At 34.0% G+C, this 15,541-nt stretch overlaps 1 protein-coding gene across 1 annotated transcript in view; it reads right to left on the bottom strand.

The window, feature by feature from the left end:
- Window positions 1-15,541, bottom strand: part of LOC104542145 (androglobin-like) — a gene marked incomplete at its 3' end in the record, with an annotated part of 59,760 nt that overhangs the window by 26,919 nt on the left and 17,300 nt on the right. Inside the window, exons 5-12 of the mRNA XM_010186362.1 lie at window positions 15,171-15,281; window positions 14,466-14,558; window positions 12,237-12,308; window positions 10,765-10,953; window positions 5,332-5,471; window positions 3,930-4,016; window positions 2,101-2,303; window positions 420-548 (exon numbers count right to left, since the gene is read on the bottom strand). Coding sequence (XP_010184664.1) covers window positions 420-548; window positions 2,101-2,303; window positions 3,930-4,016; window positions 5,332-5,471; window positions 10,765-10,953; window positions 12,237-12,308; window positions 14,466-14,558; window positions 15,171-15,281 — 1,024 coding nt within the window. The remainder of the gene's footprint in view (window positions 1-419; window positions 549-2,100; window positions 2,304-3,929; window positions 4,017-5,331; window positions 5,472-10,764; window positions 10,954-12,236; window positions 12,309-14,465; window positions 14,559-15,170; window positions 15,282-15,541) is intronic.

Below are 15,541 nucleotides of genomic sequence, written 5' to 3'. Positions count from 1 at the left end.
GCTTTTCCCAATCACAATTTACTGAAGTTATTAGAGAGGAAGTTTTTTGTCTGTTATTTGGGATTTTTTGTGGTTTGTTTTTGGTTGGTTGGTTGGTTTTGTTTAGTTTTGTTTTTCTAAAGACAGAAAGTTAGTTTACTACTAAAACAAATCTTGGTCCTACATGACTGGCTAGCAACTTCCAATATTCTGCATAGATTTACTTTACCTTTTGACATCAAACACCAATTACTGCAGTACTATTCTTAATATAAGTGACAGGATTTTAATAGGTTAGAATGTAGCCTGTAAAGAACTGAAATTAAAAAAATTAGAATATTTAAACACCCACAATTAAGTTAAAAAACAAACAAAAGCAAAGCCATTTGCTTTACATATATCTCTTGTTGGTATTTTAACTTCATAAGAATAGGACTTACTGTCAGCTAAGGTCTGAAAACAATGTTGGGCTTCTGCAAACATTTGTGAAGACTGAACTGCTAACTTGTTTTTTTCTTTTTCTACTTCCTTGCTTTTCTTCTTTCCAATTTCTTTCAGCTCTGCTTTTTCTATTAAGCAAAATAAAGATTAAGTTTTTTCTTTTTCTTTACAAACTTTTACACTACGTAAAAGTTTTAATGACATTTTAGATATTTTTTTAAAAAATCAACCACAAACTATTCCAAGTCAGAATAGTTGAGATATGAAAAAGAACTAATGTAGTATAAAAAAAATACAAAAAAAAATTCTTAAGATGTAAATGCAGATTTACTGAGAAGTCTCCAGGAAGGCTCTGGTCCCACCTTCCAGTTAGTGCAAAACTCTCATGTCCTACTATAATGTTTGTAATTCCTGAATTCCTTGCTTTGTGCCAAATACTTTCTTCATATCCTTGTTCCTGTGCATCAGTAAATTCCAAAAAAATGTAACATAGATGAGGTACAGGTTTCCAATGGACATGGAGCAAGAAAGCCTTCCATACTCTGAACCTTCTTTCAAGCCTTAAAACTTAGACTATAAGAAAATAAATTTCTGACAAAAAAATCCCAAATATTAATAGAGCATCTGAACAGAGCTTGTAGCCTTAAAGTTGGAGATTACAGAGCTGTATTGTAACCTAATGCTTCCTTGATTCTTAGCTGTTTCTGTTACTAATAGAATTTCTAAATCTTAGGCAGGAATAAATTCACATTTTCTGGGAATAAATTACAGCATCCTGTTGGATGAATGACAGTGCTGTTCCCAGTGGCTGCATCCCTGTGCACGTCCATTGCAAACTCTAAAACATGTATTGCATTGCTGGGTGGGTCAGAAAATGATAGCAAAAATTCCTAAGAATAGAGAATACCGCCTCAGTCAGGTCTCTTCTAATATTTTTATAAAACTTTTGACATTAGGACTTAGTATTTGGGATTAATTTGGCAGAGATTATTTTGAAAATCTAGGAAGAAATAGAAATTTTAGTATATGATTTGTAGCTTCCAAAGACATTGAAGTGTTATGAAATTCATCCATGCCTTCAAGTTAAAAACAGCAACTAAGAAAAATCAATCTCAAATATAAACATTGAAGAATAATATACTGGAGCAAATAAATTATTAAACCTAAGTTTTTTCATTTAAATGTAAATAGGATTAGTAGCTCTTGAAGAAAATTAATACCTATACCTAGTAACATAAACAGAAAAGTTGCTATAAATAAAAATGCAGGTAGCTATTACTTGTCAGAACCCCCTGTAGCTAATCACACTTTATAACAGCCATTATGCAATGTATAATTTGTCGATGGTCAGAGTAGTGTTGCCTTTGAGGAAACTATAACCTCTCTGACTGTTCTCCCTCTGCAAGGAACCAGTCTTTAGAGAAATGGCTGTGGCACAGAGCTGAACAAATCTCTACCACCAAATGAAGCTGTTTTCACAAAATAAGAGACTAACCTATAGTTAAAACAAAACTTTTCTGAATTTAAACTACTGCAACATGTTCAGTGAAGCAACAACAAACCCACGGAGTTGCATGTGGCATAATAAAGACATACAAATTTGAAGACAAAAGTTATGTTAACTTCACTTATGCTTGGCCTACAAAGATAACACTACCTAAAATTACAGACCTTTGCCACTTTTCTCATGTTTCTCTGCTTTCTCATGTTTATCTGACTGCTTATTCACAGATAAAACTTCATTTTTTAACTCTGATCCATTGGTCTCTTTAGGTTTTCTGTCTGACTGATGATTATCAAGTTCTGGAGTTTTCTTATTTGGTAACTTGAATTCTGGCACAATCTTTTTCAAAAAGCTCCAGACTTTGTCCAAGTATCCAGACCTTTAAAAAAAACCCACATGTATATGTCAATGATAATGATAATTGCAATAAGAAAAGAAAGTATTATTTTCATTTAGACAACACTATAACACAACTGACAGTCCAGAAAAGTTACTGGGTTATTTTATAAATAGAACACAATTGCTTGATTTTCTCTATCAGCCAGTTAAGAGACAGGTTATGGACAGACCCATAAAGAAAGAGATGATGGTTAGAGAGACACTTAAATAAGGCATCGTTTCTCAAGCTTTTTAGTAGATAAAAGTTGGTGCAGGGAAATTTGCAGGCCATTTTGCAGCTCCACTGAATAATAACTTGATTCTGACTCTGTACATTAAAAACCTTCTCAAAGGTACTTCCAAACTAGGTTTTCTTAACTGTTTCAGCACAGGTACTTCCATGTCTCATTCACTGATACCACCAGCTACAACAGCTTTTTGATATGACGTAAGAGTTGCAGCCATACTGGTCTCCACAGAAACTCAGTGATAATCTAAAGCTGAATTAATTGTTCAGGGCCATGAATAAGCTCCATGCAAGCTAATTGCATGCAATCTTAAAGAAAAAAAAGAAAAAAATATTATACAATGAGCAAAAGCCATCTAACACTACTGTTGCAAAGGCTTTCTGGTATTCACATTTTCTTACTCCAGAATAACATATATTTGTAGTAACTGTCAGGGTTGTGAATACTGGTTTTTGCTGTTGTAAAACTAACTACATAAAGAAACAAAATTTAGGTTACTTAGATTTCTAAGTCCATGGGCTACATACACAATACTGCAAGACATAAAAATATCAAAAACCTAAATTGCAAGCATAGTTTGTGACATAAAAATTGCTGAAATAAGGGCTAAAATAGCCTTTGACAGAACTTATTTAATACTGGAATACTGCTATAAACAATTATACCTAAATAAATTATATATAGACCAAACCCATTTGTTACATATGCATTCATTAGAATGTACACACCAAAAAGCAAAAAAGGCTAATTTAATAAAGAGTGTCTAAATAGGTAGTGCCTGTATCCCAGTCATTCATTCAGTAAAAAGAATGTTAAGCTAGAAAATTAGAATGTCTGTTGTTTAAAACTACAAAATGGTCTTAAAACAAAGGGAACAAGAATGTTAATGTAGATTGGAAATACCATTTTTGGTTGTAAATAGATGTATATCAACTTTTCCAGTTTAAAAGGTGAAAATGTCATATTAGCTGAAGTTGATTACTTCCAGAGTAATGATGTATATTTTCTACAGTACATTCAGATATAAAGTTATTATTATTACTGGCAGAGTTTTTTAAAATTTGAATAGTAGATGAAACATAAATTTCTCTAACCCTGTTTTCACCACAGTCTTTAATATTAGTTAAAAATAAAATAATTTTATAAATAGGCAACAGCTTCACATGATAAATAGCTTTACAAGTAACTATGTAGCCTATAAAGAACAGTAAAACAAAATTGCAATCCCTGAAGGCACATTTCTCAGTAAAAGCAAAAAGCATACACTTTCCAAAATTGATGCTAAAAGACTTCTAGGGCTCAGCTTTATTTTTTCATAATGTCTTATATAATTAAATATAAAACAACTAATATGTAAATTGTTTAATAAAAGAACTTACTGGAGAGGAATAACTTCTGGTATCCAACCAGTCAGTGTATGTACAACTGTGAATTCCTCCAGCTCTCTTTTTCCAGTTTCATGTTTACTATAAGGTAAAAGCAGACATTACACAGAGATATATTATAATCAATTTGCAGTAAACTCTGTAATCTACATTGCTTTCTGTAGGAGCAAGATCATAGACAAACAGAATGTCTTGCAGAAAAACAAGTAGTTATTTGCAACTTTAGTTTTCCAGTGCACTGCTAACTACTAGCACACAAAGTCAAATTTACTATTATGTCTGTGAATCAGGCATATTGTTTTAGTGTTTCCTTCAGTACAATAGCATAATTTCAACATTTTTAGCAAGCATATTGTGTATACTTACACACTGTAAAGCCTCTTTTCGTAGGGTTGGAAAAGTGGGTATGAAATCCCTCACACTAGAAGGGGATATAAATCCAGAACTTGCTTTTCCTGAGCAGCTGCTCTAAATCCCTGGTTATTATGCAAAAGCTGGCTGTATTTCTAGTGTACCACACTCTGCTCTTTCAAGTTGATATTGTTTCCTACTATCTGAAGGGATTTCTGTCTGTACATACTGAGAAGACAAAACTAAAGATGGCAGCACATGGCCATGATTAACCCTTGTGTTCTGGAGAAACACAGTATTTCAAACACGTTCCTGTAAACAGAGTTTCCTAATGGGCAGCTCTAAGCAACTCCTTGGCCTGTGTGGCAGTACTGTGATCATTTTTTAAAAAAAAAAACAAAACACCAAATATGACCAGAATAGGGAAGTTTGACTACACAGATCAGTGTTTTGAATTATTTTCTGAAGCTTAGTCATTTAAACACTTGGTGTTTGTTGCTCATCTCATGGGAATCTGTCACCATAATTGTCAATCATTTGCACCATGGGCCACCTTCTACTTTCCAGGTCAGTTTTACGGAAGTGGATCACCATATAGCCCACATCAGGAAGGCAAAAACATGAAAAGTTGTTTAGAATACCCTATTTTCAAAACTGGTTAAGTCAATAGTAGTTAAGGTTGACAATTAAAACTTCATTAAAACTTCATGGACATTTTCATTTGCAGAAAACTGCAAGTGAAGCTATTTAGAGACAATGGCAAACAGATAAAGGAAACAGGGAGAGCACTCCAGTTTCTTTGTAAAGTCTTTTGTGCATGAATGTAGAAACACACATTTATAAAGGAAATACTGCACCTTCTGTAGCTACAGAGGAGCTTGCTTTACTGATTTACTGTGTCATCTTTCAGAAAAGTGTATATTGGTCATTACAAAGATATATTTTGCTAAAATTTTTCACATGTATACTGAAACAACTTTTCACAGATTCCAAGTAACTTTGCTAAACAAACCAGATTTGCCAAAGTGAGCTGACTAAAACTTACCTAATATTTGCCAGCTTAATGATAGCTTTGGACAGCAACATTGGCCAAAGTTCAGTTTGACAGGTTGTAGCTGGTAGTAACAAGTTATCCTCTTCATTGAAAGGCATACTGTCATCCACAATGATCTTTCTCCAGCATCCCTATGATAGAGGGTGTGGGAGGAAAGAAGAAAGAAAACAGAGTTTGTGGGCTGGCAACAGAACACCTACATAGAGAACTTTTAACGCTTTCCCAAGAACCCAGTTATACTGTAATTTGATTGCTTTAAAAGAACTTCTCATATAATATCTGAAAAGCCTGCAAACAGTATTCATAGCATTTTATTACTGCTCTTACTTATGTCAGAGATTAATCTAATTGCAGCTATATCCAAATATATTTCCTCTCATATGTGTAGTCCCTCATGCGCATGCATTCATTGCTGTTTGTTCAGCTGTCATGACAAATGCCTGAGAAACAGTAATGATTGAAAACAGGCTTAACTAATGTTAGCAGGTTCCCTTTGTTTCCCCAGAACTACCTGGGGATGCTCACTGCCATGGTTAGTGTCCTGGAAAGCGTTAAGATCGTATTTTATAAAACACTATAGGAAATACCACAAAATGACACAATGTAACAAATATCTTTATTTCCAGAATAAGAAACAAACTGGTAAGAGAAGATATTGATGTCTCCAATACCAGATATTTCATTAGTAAATTAAGCTAGTATCTCACAAGATAATCTTGCCTACCATTCTCCAAAAAAGTCTCTGTCCTAGTGATTAAGACATGAGAGGCAAAAGAATTAGTGCAGCAACAGCAAGTACTTTTGTAAACAAACCCACAAAATGATGAAGAATGACCAAACCACTAAAATGTTCACCATTCTTCATCAGAGAGGGCAAAATTACTCCACTCTGCTTGTAACTGAACTGTGGCTTCAAACTGAAATGCCCACTGGTTAACTCTACCTGAGTTCTATGGGTCTCAGAAGAAAACAAATTTAGGACATATGGCAAAGATACTGAATAAGCTCGAGGTGTGAATATTTTTTAGAATTAAAACTATTTGCTGACAGCCAAAAATAAATTTTTAAGATTTGCCAAGTTTTAAAAGGACCTAGTAAGTGAAATGATCATATATTCATCTTCTCTTTCAGTAATTGCTGAAGTTTAACAGAGAAGAGCAGTACAAGTTGAAAAGTAAAGGAAAAGATAGAGTTTCACTTGGTTTTCTGTAGCTTAATCTCTCCTTCTCTCTTAATCTTGAGTATTAATTATGTGCATGTAATTCTTAAAAGACAATAGTATTTTTGAATATGTAGCACCATTGACATTTTTTCTCCTCCTTGCCAATTGCTCATCTTTTATATTTAATAAATAATAGAATGCCTATCACCATTATTTTGCATCAGTGATAACCTTTTAATAACATTTCACTATTAACTCTAAAACCAATTATGCTGATTTATGGAGATAAGACAGCAACAGAAAGAAAGAAAAATACACGGTTTATGGATAAAAAAAGAAATCTATAGGTGAGAAGTGGAAATAAAGGAACAAATTCAATAAACCTCAGGAATACAAAGTGAAAGCAGGGTGTTGGGGTAGGACACAAAAAATAATGTGACAATCATGTGAAAAATGATTATCCACAGGTTTGATCTGGTGGATGGAAATCCCCTCAGGACTCAATAAAGCATTTTACTGCAACCAGTTCATTATTCCTCCACTGTGCTTTCTCTCCCTTTTCATTTAATTTTCCACTTTCTCCTGTGAAATCTGTTTCTTCTCTACCTCTACTGATACTTGTCTTTTCTCATTTGCACATTTTCTTTAATCTTCCACCATTTGACCCTCATTTTTTCCCCTTTTATTCTTTCTATGAAAAAAGGTGTACAACCAGAGGACAAGAAATGAAATAAACCCAAAGGCCCAAAACAAAACAAAAACAAAGCAGAAGTGGCAAAGAAACTAAAACACCCTGATATCTCTCATAGCTGCTTTAAAATGTAGTCTTTTATTACATGAATACACAACCTCTGCAGCATTAAATACACACAGAATAACGTCCTCTGCTGAAGAACCTGAGTAACATAATTTCTGCCTTCTCAAATACATGCAATACTTATTCCCTATGTTAATATAAGTTCTTGTGCATGTAGAGGGAGTAGTAAGGGATGAGGAAAGCACAGGCATGTAAACCAGCTAAGTGCTCCCTCTTACAGGAAACATGAGATTCTTCTAGTTTTAACTGCTTTCCTATTTCTTCCTCAGTGCTGCCTAGCTGACATGTATCAATAGCAAGATACACGAAACTTCCTTTTAAATATCATATTTGCTCTATACTGTGTTAGAACCATTCTTTTTAATACAAATACACGGTGTAGGATTATTTAAAAATCAAATTAATATGCTCAAGGTTTTATTCCCTCTCAAGAGACATGTATTAAACTGCAACGCACGTTAAGTGCAGCCATTCAAAAGCTCTTCCTGGCTTTGATTGTATTTATGTTCATTCCAAAAAGTAGACAGATTTATAGACAATTTAACAAGGTGATGGAGAAGTAAAATCAATCCCTCCTTAATTTTATTCAGAGGAAGTTTTTATGCTATAACTACTAAAGTAAGGGTTTCCAGCACAGAAATAGAACATGAGCAATTTTCCAGGGATCATGAAAGTGTTTGAGTAATTATTTTGTATTTGTAACTGTAGAGATTTCTGAATCTAACTGCACCAGGGTGTTTCTAAGTAACATGCTGCATGCAAATGCAAGGTTTTCTCCACACCAACATGAACCTTGGCCAGCTTATCCATCCGAAGCACTGGTCTCTCCAGCAGCATCATCTGCCGCAGATGTGATGCAAGTTCCTTTACTTTGAAGTTCTAAAAGTATTGTGGGACGGGAAGTTTGTGCCTTCTCCTTTTGTAGAGCAATGCCAATTATTTCCTATAATGGCAAACTGAACACTTGCCATCAAGACAATTAGGAAAACAAAATCTCTTCCCTTTTCACCAAATTATATATATATTCTCTTTCTCTCCTTTGACACATTTTTCTGTCTCCTATTGTTATGCATTTAAGAGTGTTGCCCTTGGGTAATCTGACCTGGACTTTTACAGTCCATCTTCCAAATCTTTCCATTAATCACATCAGTGCTTTTCACAAACACAGCCCTCGCAAAACTTCTTTCTTCTCATATTTAAGAGTTTCATTCTTATAGTTCTTGTTGCTCTTTCTTTTGACTGCCTCTTATTGGCTGAGAACATAATCTCAAGAGACCTCTATTTTTCAAATTTATTTTTAGCGTAAAAAATCCTGGGTATCCATGGTATCCCGGGGTGCATTAAGAAGAGTGTGGTCAGCAGGTCGAGGGAGGTTATTCTCTCATTCTACTCTGCTCTAGTGAGGTCACAACAGAAGTACTGTGTCCAGTTATGGCCTCCACAGTTCAAGAAAGACATGGAACTACTGGAGAGAGCCCAAGGGAGGGCTATGAAGATGATGAGGGGACGGGAGCATCTCTTTTATGAGGAAAGGCCGAGACACCCGCATCTGTTTAGCTTGCAGAAGACAAGACTGAAAGGGGATCTTATTAATGCTTAAAAATAACTAAAGGGCAGGTGTCAAGAGGATGGGGCCAGACTCCTTTCAGCGGTGCCCTGCCACATGACAAGGGGCAACGGGCACAAAGTGGAACACTGGAAGTTCCATCTGAACATGAGGAAAAAATTCCTTACTTTGAGGGTGACACAGCACTGGAACAGGCTGCCCAAAGAGGCTCTGGAGATATTCAAAACCTTCCTAGATGCTATGCTGGGCAACCTGCTCTAGGTGAACCTTCTTTGACAGGGGGGTTGGACTAAATGATCTCCAGAAGTCCCTTCCAAACCCTACCATCTTCTGTGATTCCAATTTTATGTCTCCAACTGATTGTGTCAAAATTATGTTCAAGTTTGGGTAACTGGAAGTTTAATATGGTCAATTATATGTATTAGTGGTTTGTGACATTTTCTGTTTGCAAAAGACAAATGTAACCAGAATAGCCCTAATAATATAGACAACTTCTAACTTTTAGGTCAGTGACTCTTTCTTGGTTTATTAATATGAGGCTCGATATTAAGTGTTTTCTGTTGACTGTAAAATGTGTTAAGAAGTTATTGGCTGTTATTTTTAGAAATTCATGGGATATTTTGGTTTTTTATCAGTAAATCTTCAACAAGTGGTCCTCACATTGGAAGTCTTTCATCTCCTTTGAGTACAATTGGATACAAATAGCCCTGTAAAGTCAGCCACTTGTCAGACTCTACTAAACATTTGCATCAGACTTCCATGTTTTACCATTCACTACACAAGAACAGAAATATTTTCCTATTATCTCAAAATAGTTAATGCATGCACAAAAAAAAAAAAAGAATCAGAGGGTGTAATTAAGACTGAAACAAAAAATGGGTAAAATTTGTTGAGTGAGAATTTAAATAATACAGTTTATAATGCAGTGCTAACCTCAGTCTTCATGTTTTTCTTTCTACCAAAAATGAAATGAAACATATCTTCTTGTTTAGTAAAAGCCAGCCATCACTGAGAATTGAAGTGGTAAAAAAGAATTTCTATTCAGGTCACACACATATATGATGCTTAGGATGGTCAAAACATTTTGAGACACAGAGTAAAAAAACGCCTCAAAATATCAACAAGATGCACTTTCATAAAACAAAAAGGTGTAAGAAAGAAACGAAAGTGACAAAAGAAAGAAAATTTCTGTAAATGTACCAAATCAAAACAAGTTTACATCAGACTATAAGAGGACACGTGATTTAGAAATCAAACCCTGTAAAAATAGGACGTCAGATATCATATGCCACTCAAAGAAACTACAAATGGTGAAAATTAATCATGTTATAAAACAGCATTACTTTAACCACTCACTATATAATACAGAATGAACCAATTATTTTCTGTCAAATGCATTGAAATTGTGCTTAGGGCTAAGGACTGACACTGAAAAGTGCTGTCTGACACACACAAAAAAGTTACAACTATCAAAAAAGAAAACTTATGTCAATAGATAGTTTGAACATATGCGACACTAGCAAGTGTCATGATTGAATCCTTTTTCTACAATGCTATACACAAATTAACTCAAATGTAGTATCGTGTTGCAGTGCTCTCACAAAAAAGCACCCAAACTCCTAGCAATCAGCAAAAATCTACATAATCTATGAAAGAATAATATTGTCTTTTCAAGTAGTAACTCTTTTTTCTCAAGTTCTAAGTAGTAGAAAAATCACATAAACTGTAAAAGGCATTTTTATTAACATGCATTAACAATTTGTCAACAAATCGATCCCTATAAATTAATATAATTTCAATAATAATAAATACATTAACCATTAAAATTTGTCATGCTATGTGCATAGTATTTCTATATTGTTGGAGGCAAGTACTCACCATCCAATAAAGCTTCACTACGTATTTTCCATAGCTATTGTACAGTGGCATGTGTCCCTTGGTAGCTTTACATAAGGCATAAATGTGTTCCCATGGTTTCCAAAAAAGTGTGGATGTTTCATTAGTTAGGGTCTTCTCATTATATACCCTCCAGACTACATAGATTTCACTTATAATCCATCTCATTAGCTGAAAAGAGAGAACAATCGAAAAAAGAAATTTTTCAACTTACATCTTTTAGAAAAATGAAATTAAGTTATATTATAATGATCAAAGAATTAAAAAGATCCTGTTTTAAATGAAGCAGTGACACAGAAGTACGGCTATGATTTCATGCAAAAATTAATTTCACTGGTATAACTTTTCTTAAAATCATCATAGTGTCTATCTTCAATAACACAAAAAATCATGAAACTATGTAAATGCACAACAAAAATTATGCTGTTCTTTACCAAAGAAAAATGAGGACATATTGTTTCAAAATAAATTATGTTACAGGACTTGTGTTACAGAACTGTAACTTGTTTAATGACTACTACTAGACATAGCTGCTAAAAATCAGTATTATCTTTAACACTTGCTATTTGTACTCAGTAAAAAACAATCCTAAATCATTACACGTATTTAATAATTATAAAAACTTAAAATAGAAGCTTTAACTTATCATGCTTAATCATGCTTAGTGTATGTGTTTTTCTAACAGATTCTAATAGATTTCTGATGTATGCTATAAATCCACAAGTAATACTAGACTGTTACGGTGATTTATAAAAACAAGAATGAGAATAAGCTTTTACTACAAGAAACTTGCCCTAAAATTAATAAGTGGTTCTGTGGCACCAAAATTTACATAATATGTTTTCTGTGGCTTCTTCCCAGACAATTTCTCTGGTGCTGAATTTAAAATCTGCATTGAAGTTGCATGAAATCAAAATTATGAAGTAATATTATATTCAGTAAGGTATTCAGATGCCTTAGTTCTACCTGCTTTATATTTTCCCCTGATCTGTAGAAATTCAGTAAACATTTATTCAACTCTGGACAGAAGGAAAAGACTGGCTAGGTGGCAGATATTTACACATACATGCAGGCACACTTTGAACATGACTTCAGGAAATCTTGGATGAAAAATAGATATCCTTTCTATATAGCTATTATTTGCTCTTACCATTAGAGACTATTATCCAGTTATAAACTTTGTAATTTGTAGACTGTATATTACAAAAAAAATACAAGTTTGAAAATGTCTTACCGCCATTGACTTAATTTTTCTAATTCTATAAAAGGTAAACACTAATTACACAAATCAAGATGATTTCTTGGCATTTTATTCCCATCATTCTTTTTTCACTTAAAAAATTTGTCACAACTTATTCATGGTAGAATTTGGAATTAAATTCAAATAGTTAAAAAAAGTTAAAAATATGAGAGAAAATATTTTTTAAAAGGGACAGTAATGTATTTCTACTTACCTCACTACAAAGTATATGCTCATTTGCTGAAAAAAGGTCAAATGAGGTTTCATTTTTGACAACCACAGGAATCTAAGAGAAAGTAAATTAGTTTCCAGTAAATTATCTGGAAAAAAATAAATGAGCACTAATGTTTAGCAATAGTGACATACAAATGTTAGACATTTGCAAACTAAAAGCCATCAGTTTGCAAATTTTGCAGCTGCTTGTGTAGCTGTGTCTTAAAACGTAGATATTCAGAATTTAAAAAGAAACACTGTTTTACTAAGACAGTCAAAGAGTATCAAATGAAATAATTGCACAGGCAAATTGAGATTCCCTCAATTCATTCATAATATTTGCAGTTCTGCATTTAAATCATTATCCCAACACTGTCTCATATTTTGAGGTTTCCTTGCCCCTCCCCGCCCAAGATACAAAGGGATTTGTTTTCTCTTAGTTAGACAAGGGGTATCATCAGTTTAAGCACTGACTTCATCAAACCTTTGACTATATTACATAGTTTTGATGACTATTACTTGCTTATACAATCCATTTTCTTTTTGTAAGCAGTTTAGAACTAACATACTAGGATTGTGGTTTATTGAACTAAATGAATCTGTGCCTTTCATTACTTATTGATGATCATTGCTCGATTCTTTGCTTATCACACTAAACAAGCTTGTTTACACTTTTTTTTACAGTTGCTAATAAATAGATTAGGTAAGGACATATATCAATTTCATCACTTGACATTTACATTAATTTTTAACAACTCATAAAATTTCTAGTAATCATGGCTTCTTGATTAAAAATACACCAACCAAAGCAAGCATCAAAGTTTTAATCTGGCCTTAAAGAAAACAAATACTTTCTTCACAGTGCTCTGAAGATAGATTGTAAAAGCTATTTTTAATGCAGATACATGTTACCATGGCTTTCTGAGCTGTCAGCTCTCTTGCCCTCATCTTTCAGATACCTCTAGTCAGTTTATGCATTTTGGCAGCATTTCTCATCCAATCTTTTCGTCTTGTCAATTACTACCCTGACCTCCCCCTCGCCTTCCTCAATTAAAAATTAAACTTGGACCCGTTTAGTGTCTAGTTAATAAAGAATGGAACTGACAAGCTGACAAAAGGAAAGCTGACAAGCCTGAAAAAGTTGGAAGGGTGGTCAAAGTGTTTTAAAACTTCAGCATTTCATCTAAAGCAAAAACACATAAAAACTTAAATTAGCAACAGCACTGGAACACTAACCTTTGAAATGGTAGGTTGTTTATTTTCTTTGCAGTTAATTTTAAAAATTAACTGAATAAGAGCTTTGCATAACTGTAAAATGTTACGGTTACATTCCGGACAAGTACTGTCAAAAACATGGACACATTCTATATACAGGCCAGAGAAATACAATAGTTAAAGTGAGGAAAAAGTACTGTATTCCTGGTAAAGCTAATTAATGGTTTCAGGATAGATATTTACTTCAGACACCTGCTCAAGTGAAGCCTTAGTTGGACCAAAAAGAACTTGTTTTGCCATGACACTGATTTTAAAGTGAGAAAAAAAGAACACAGAGGAAAACAGGAAGGCATCTCTCTGTCAAGGTGTCTTTTAAGTGAACGTGAAGTAAAAACGCAGAGCAGACTTGGGAAGATACAGTACTACGAGGTTTCGCACTAGAAAGTGCTGGTACATGGTGATCCCCCTAAAAAAGGCACTCAGACTCTCTGAAGTATCATTTAAAATGCTATTATTAGAGCTAACTATAAAGAAAGAGGTTAGTACAGATAGCCTTATGTCCTCTTAGACACTGGTAACCCCAAGTTGTGCAGCATCAAACAGGCTTCTGATCCATGCACAGCATTCTGTGCAGGAACCATCCATAGAAGCTACAATAGGATTTGAGCCATTACAGTATTTTCTTACAAGAAAACAACTCTTTTCATCATTTCTACTGCAAAACAGAAAGGACATTCACATAAGAACTTGCTGCTTCACTTAGATAAAGACAAGGAGACACGGGTGGTGTAACTGCTGGTAAAAATTGGGAGCTGTCTGCATGCTTCTCCGTTACAATGCACTGGCTGAGTTTATCCTGCAGCCAGGATAAATAGAAATGGTCTCCAAAACAGAATGACTACACATGGTCAAGTGAGTTTTATCTGTTGAACTCATTTCCTTTACTATTTTTTCTCTACTTAAGACACAGCTAGGCAAGTAGCATTTTTTCATTACAACCATGCTTGTTTCTTACTTTATTTGTTAAAAACTCTTGTGGACGTTTCCATGAATGCACTTCTAGGGATGCTGGCAACTCTATTTTCCCTTCAGGATCCTCAAAGACATGCTACATAAAATATGCATAAACAAAAATGGAACATTTTTTGTTAGTTACAGTATTGTATCCTCCACAGGTTTTAAAATAATATATTGTTATATATATTTAATTCACTTAAGGGGAAAAATAGCATAAAAAGGGACCAACAGTACCTATAACAGAACCAAGAGTGCAAACCCCAAAATGAAGATTCAGCACAAAAGCTGCTCATATTGTTCTGAGAAGTCTAGAACTGCACTAGAATACCAGAACACTAGAACTGCAGACAGTTTCACATGTCCAGAAACTGAGGTGTGCAAAAGAAGAGACTTCAACATTCATTTTTCCAATAATAAGGAAGGGTGCATTTAAGCTTTTGAGTCCACAGAAACTGCAGTGTCCAGAAAAGAGATTGCTCTGATATACTACAACAGTTCAGCTGTTCCCACATCCCCCATTTTAGTTATGTTATGAAATAGATTTTGGGGTTATATTTTTTTAAACCATTAATGTGCACACACTAAGGCACACACATAAGTTAACAGTTCATTTAAGAAGCAACAAATAAAAAATGCACAATGCTTTTAATTTATTATTGAAAAAACTGAAGTGGAAATAATATGTGTGTGTCACACAACTTACTGAAGTGGGACTTTTTCCAGCTTTTTCTTTCTCTTTTCCAACTTTTGCAACATCCCATTTTTCTGCATTGATATCTGCTTCAGTCCATTCTGGCCAAACAGGAAATCTCCACTTCTCGCTGAAAGCATGAAAGATATGGGAATTAATATTTGCCCTGGAAGATAAATAGAGGAGTGAATTAAAATAAACAGTATATTAGGCAAGGGAAGTAGGAAGATTTTTATCTCGTAGAACAGTCTTTTTTAATGTACTGAATAAAAATTTTAGTGTTAGTAACTACAATAACTTTTCTGTCACTAAGATAAGCAAGCCTATAGAAGTGCTGGATGGCACTATTAGGTATAAATCAAGAAAAATATTTAAATGCATTG

This window comes from Mesitornis unicolor, unplaced genomic scaffold, assembly GCF_000695765.1.
Source record: "Mesitornis unicolor isolate BGI_N332 unplaced genomic scaffold, ASM69576v1 scaffold9856, whole genome shotgun sequence".
In the NCBI taxonomy this organism is placed as follows: domain Eukaryota; kingdom Metazoa; phylum Chordata; class Aves; order Mesitornithiformes; family Mesitornithidae; genus Mesitornis; species Mesitornis unicolor.
Note: the sequence above shows the minus strand (reverse complement) of the source record. Positions and strands in the feature narration are given on the sequence as shown.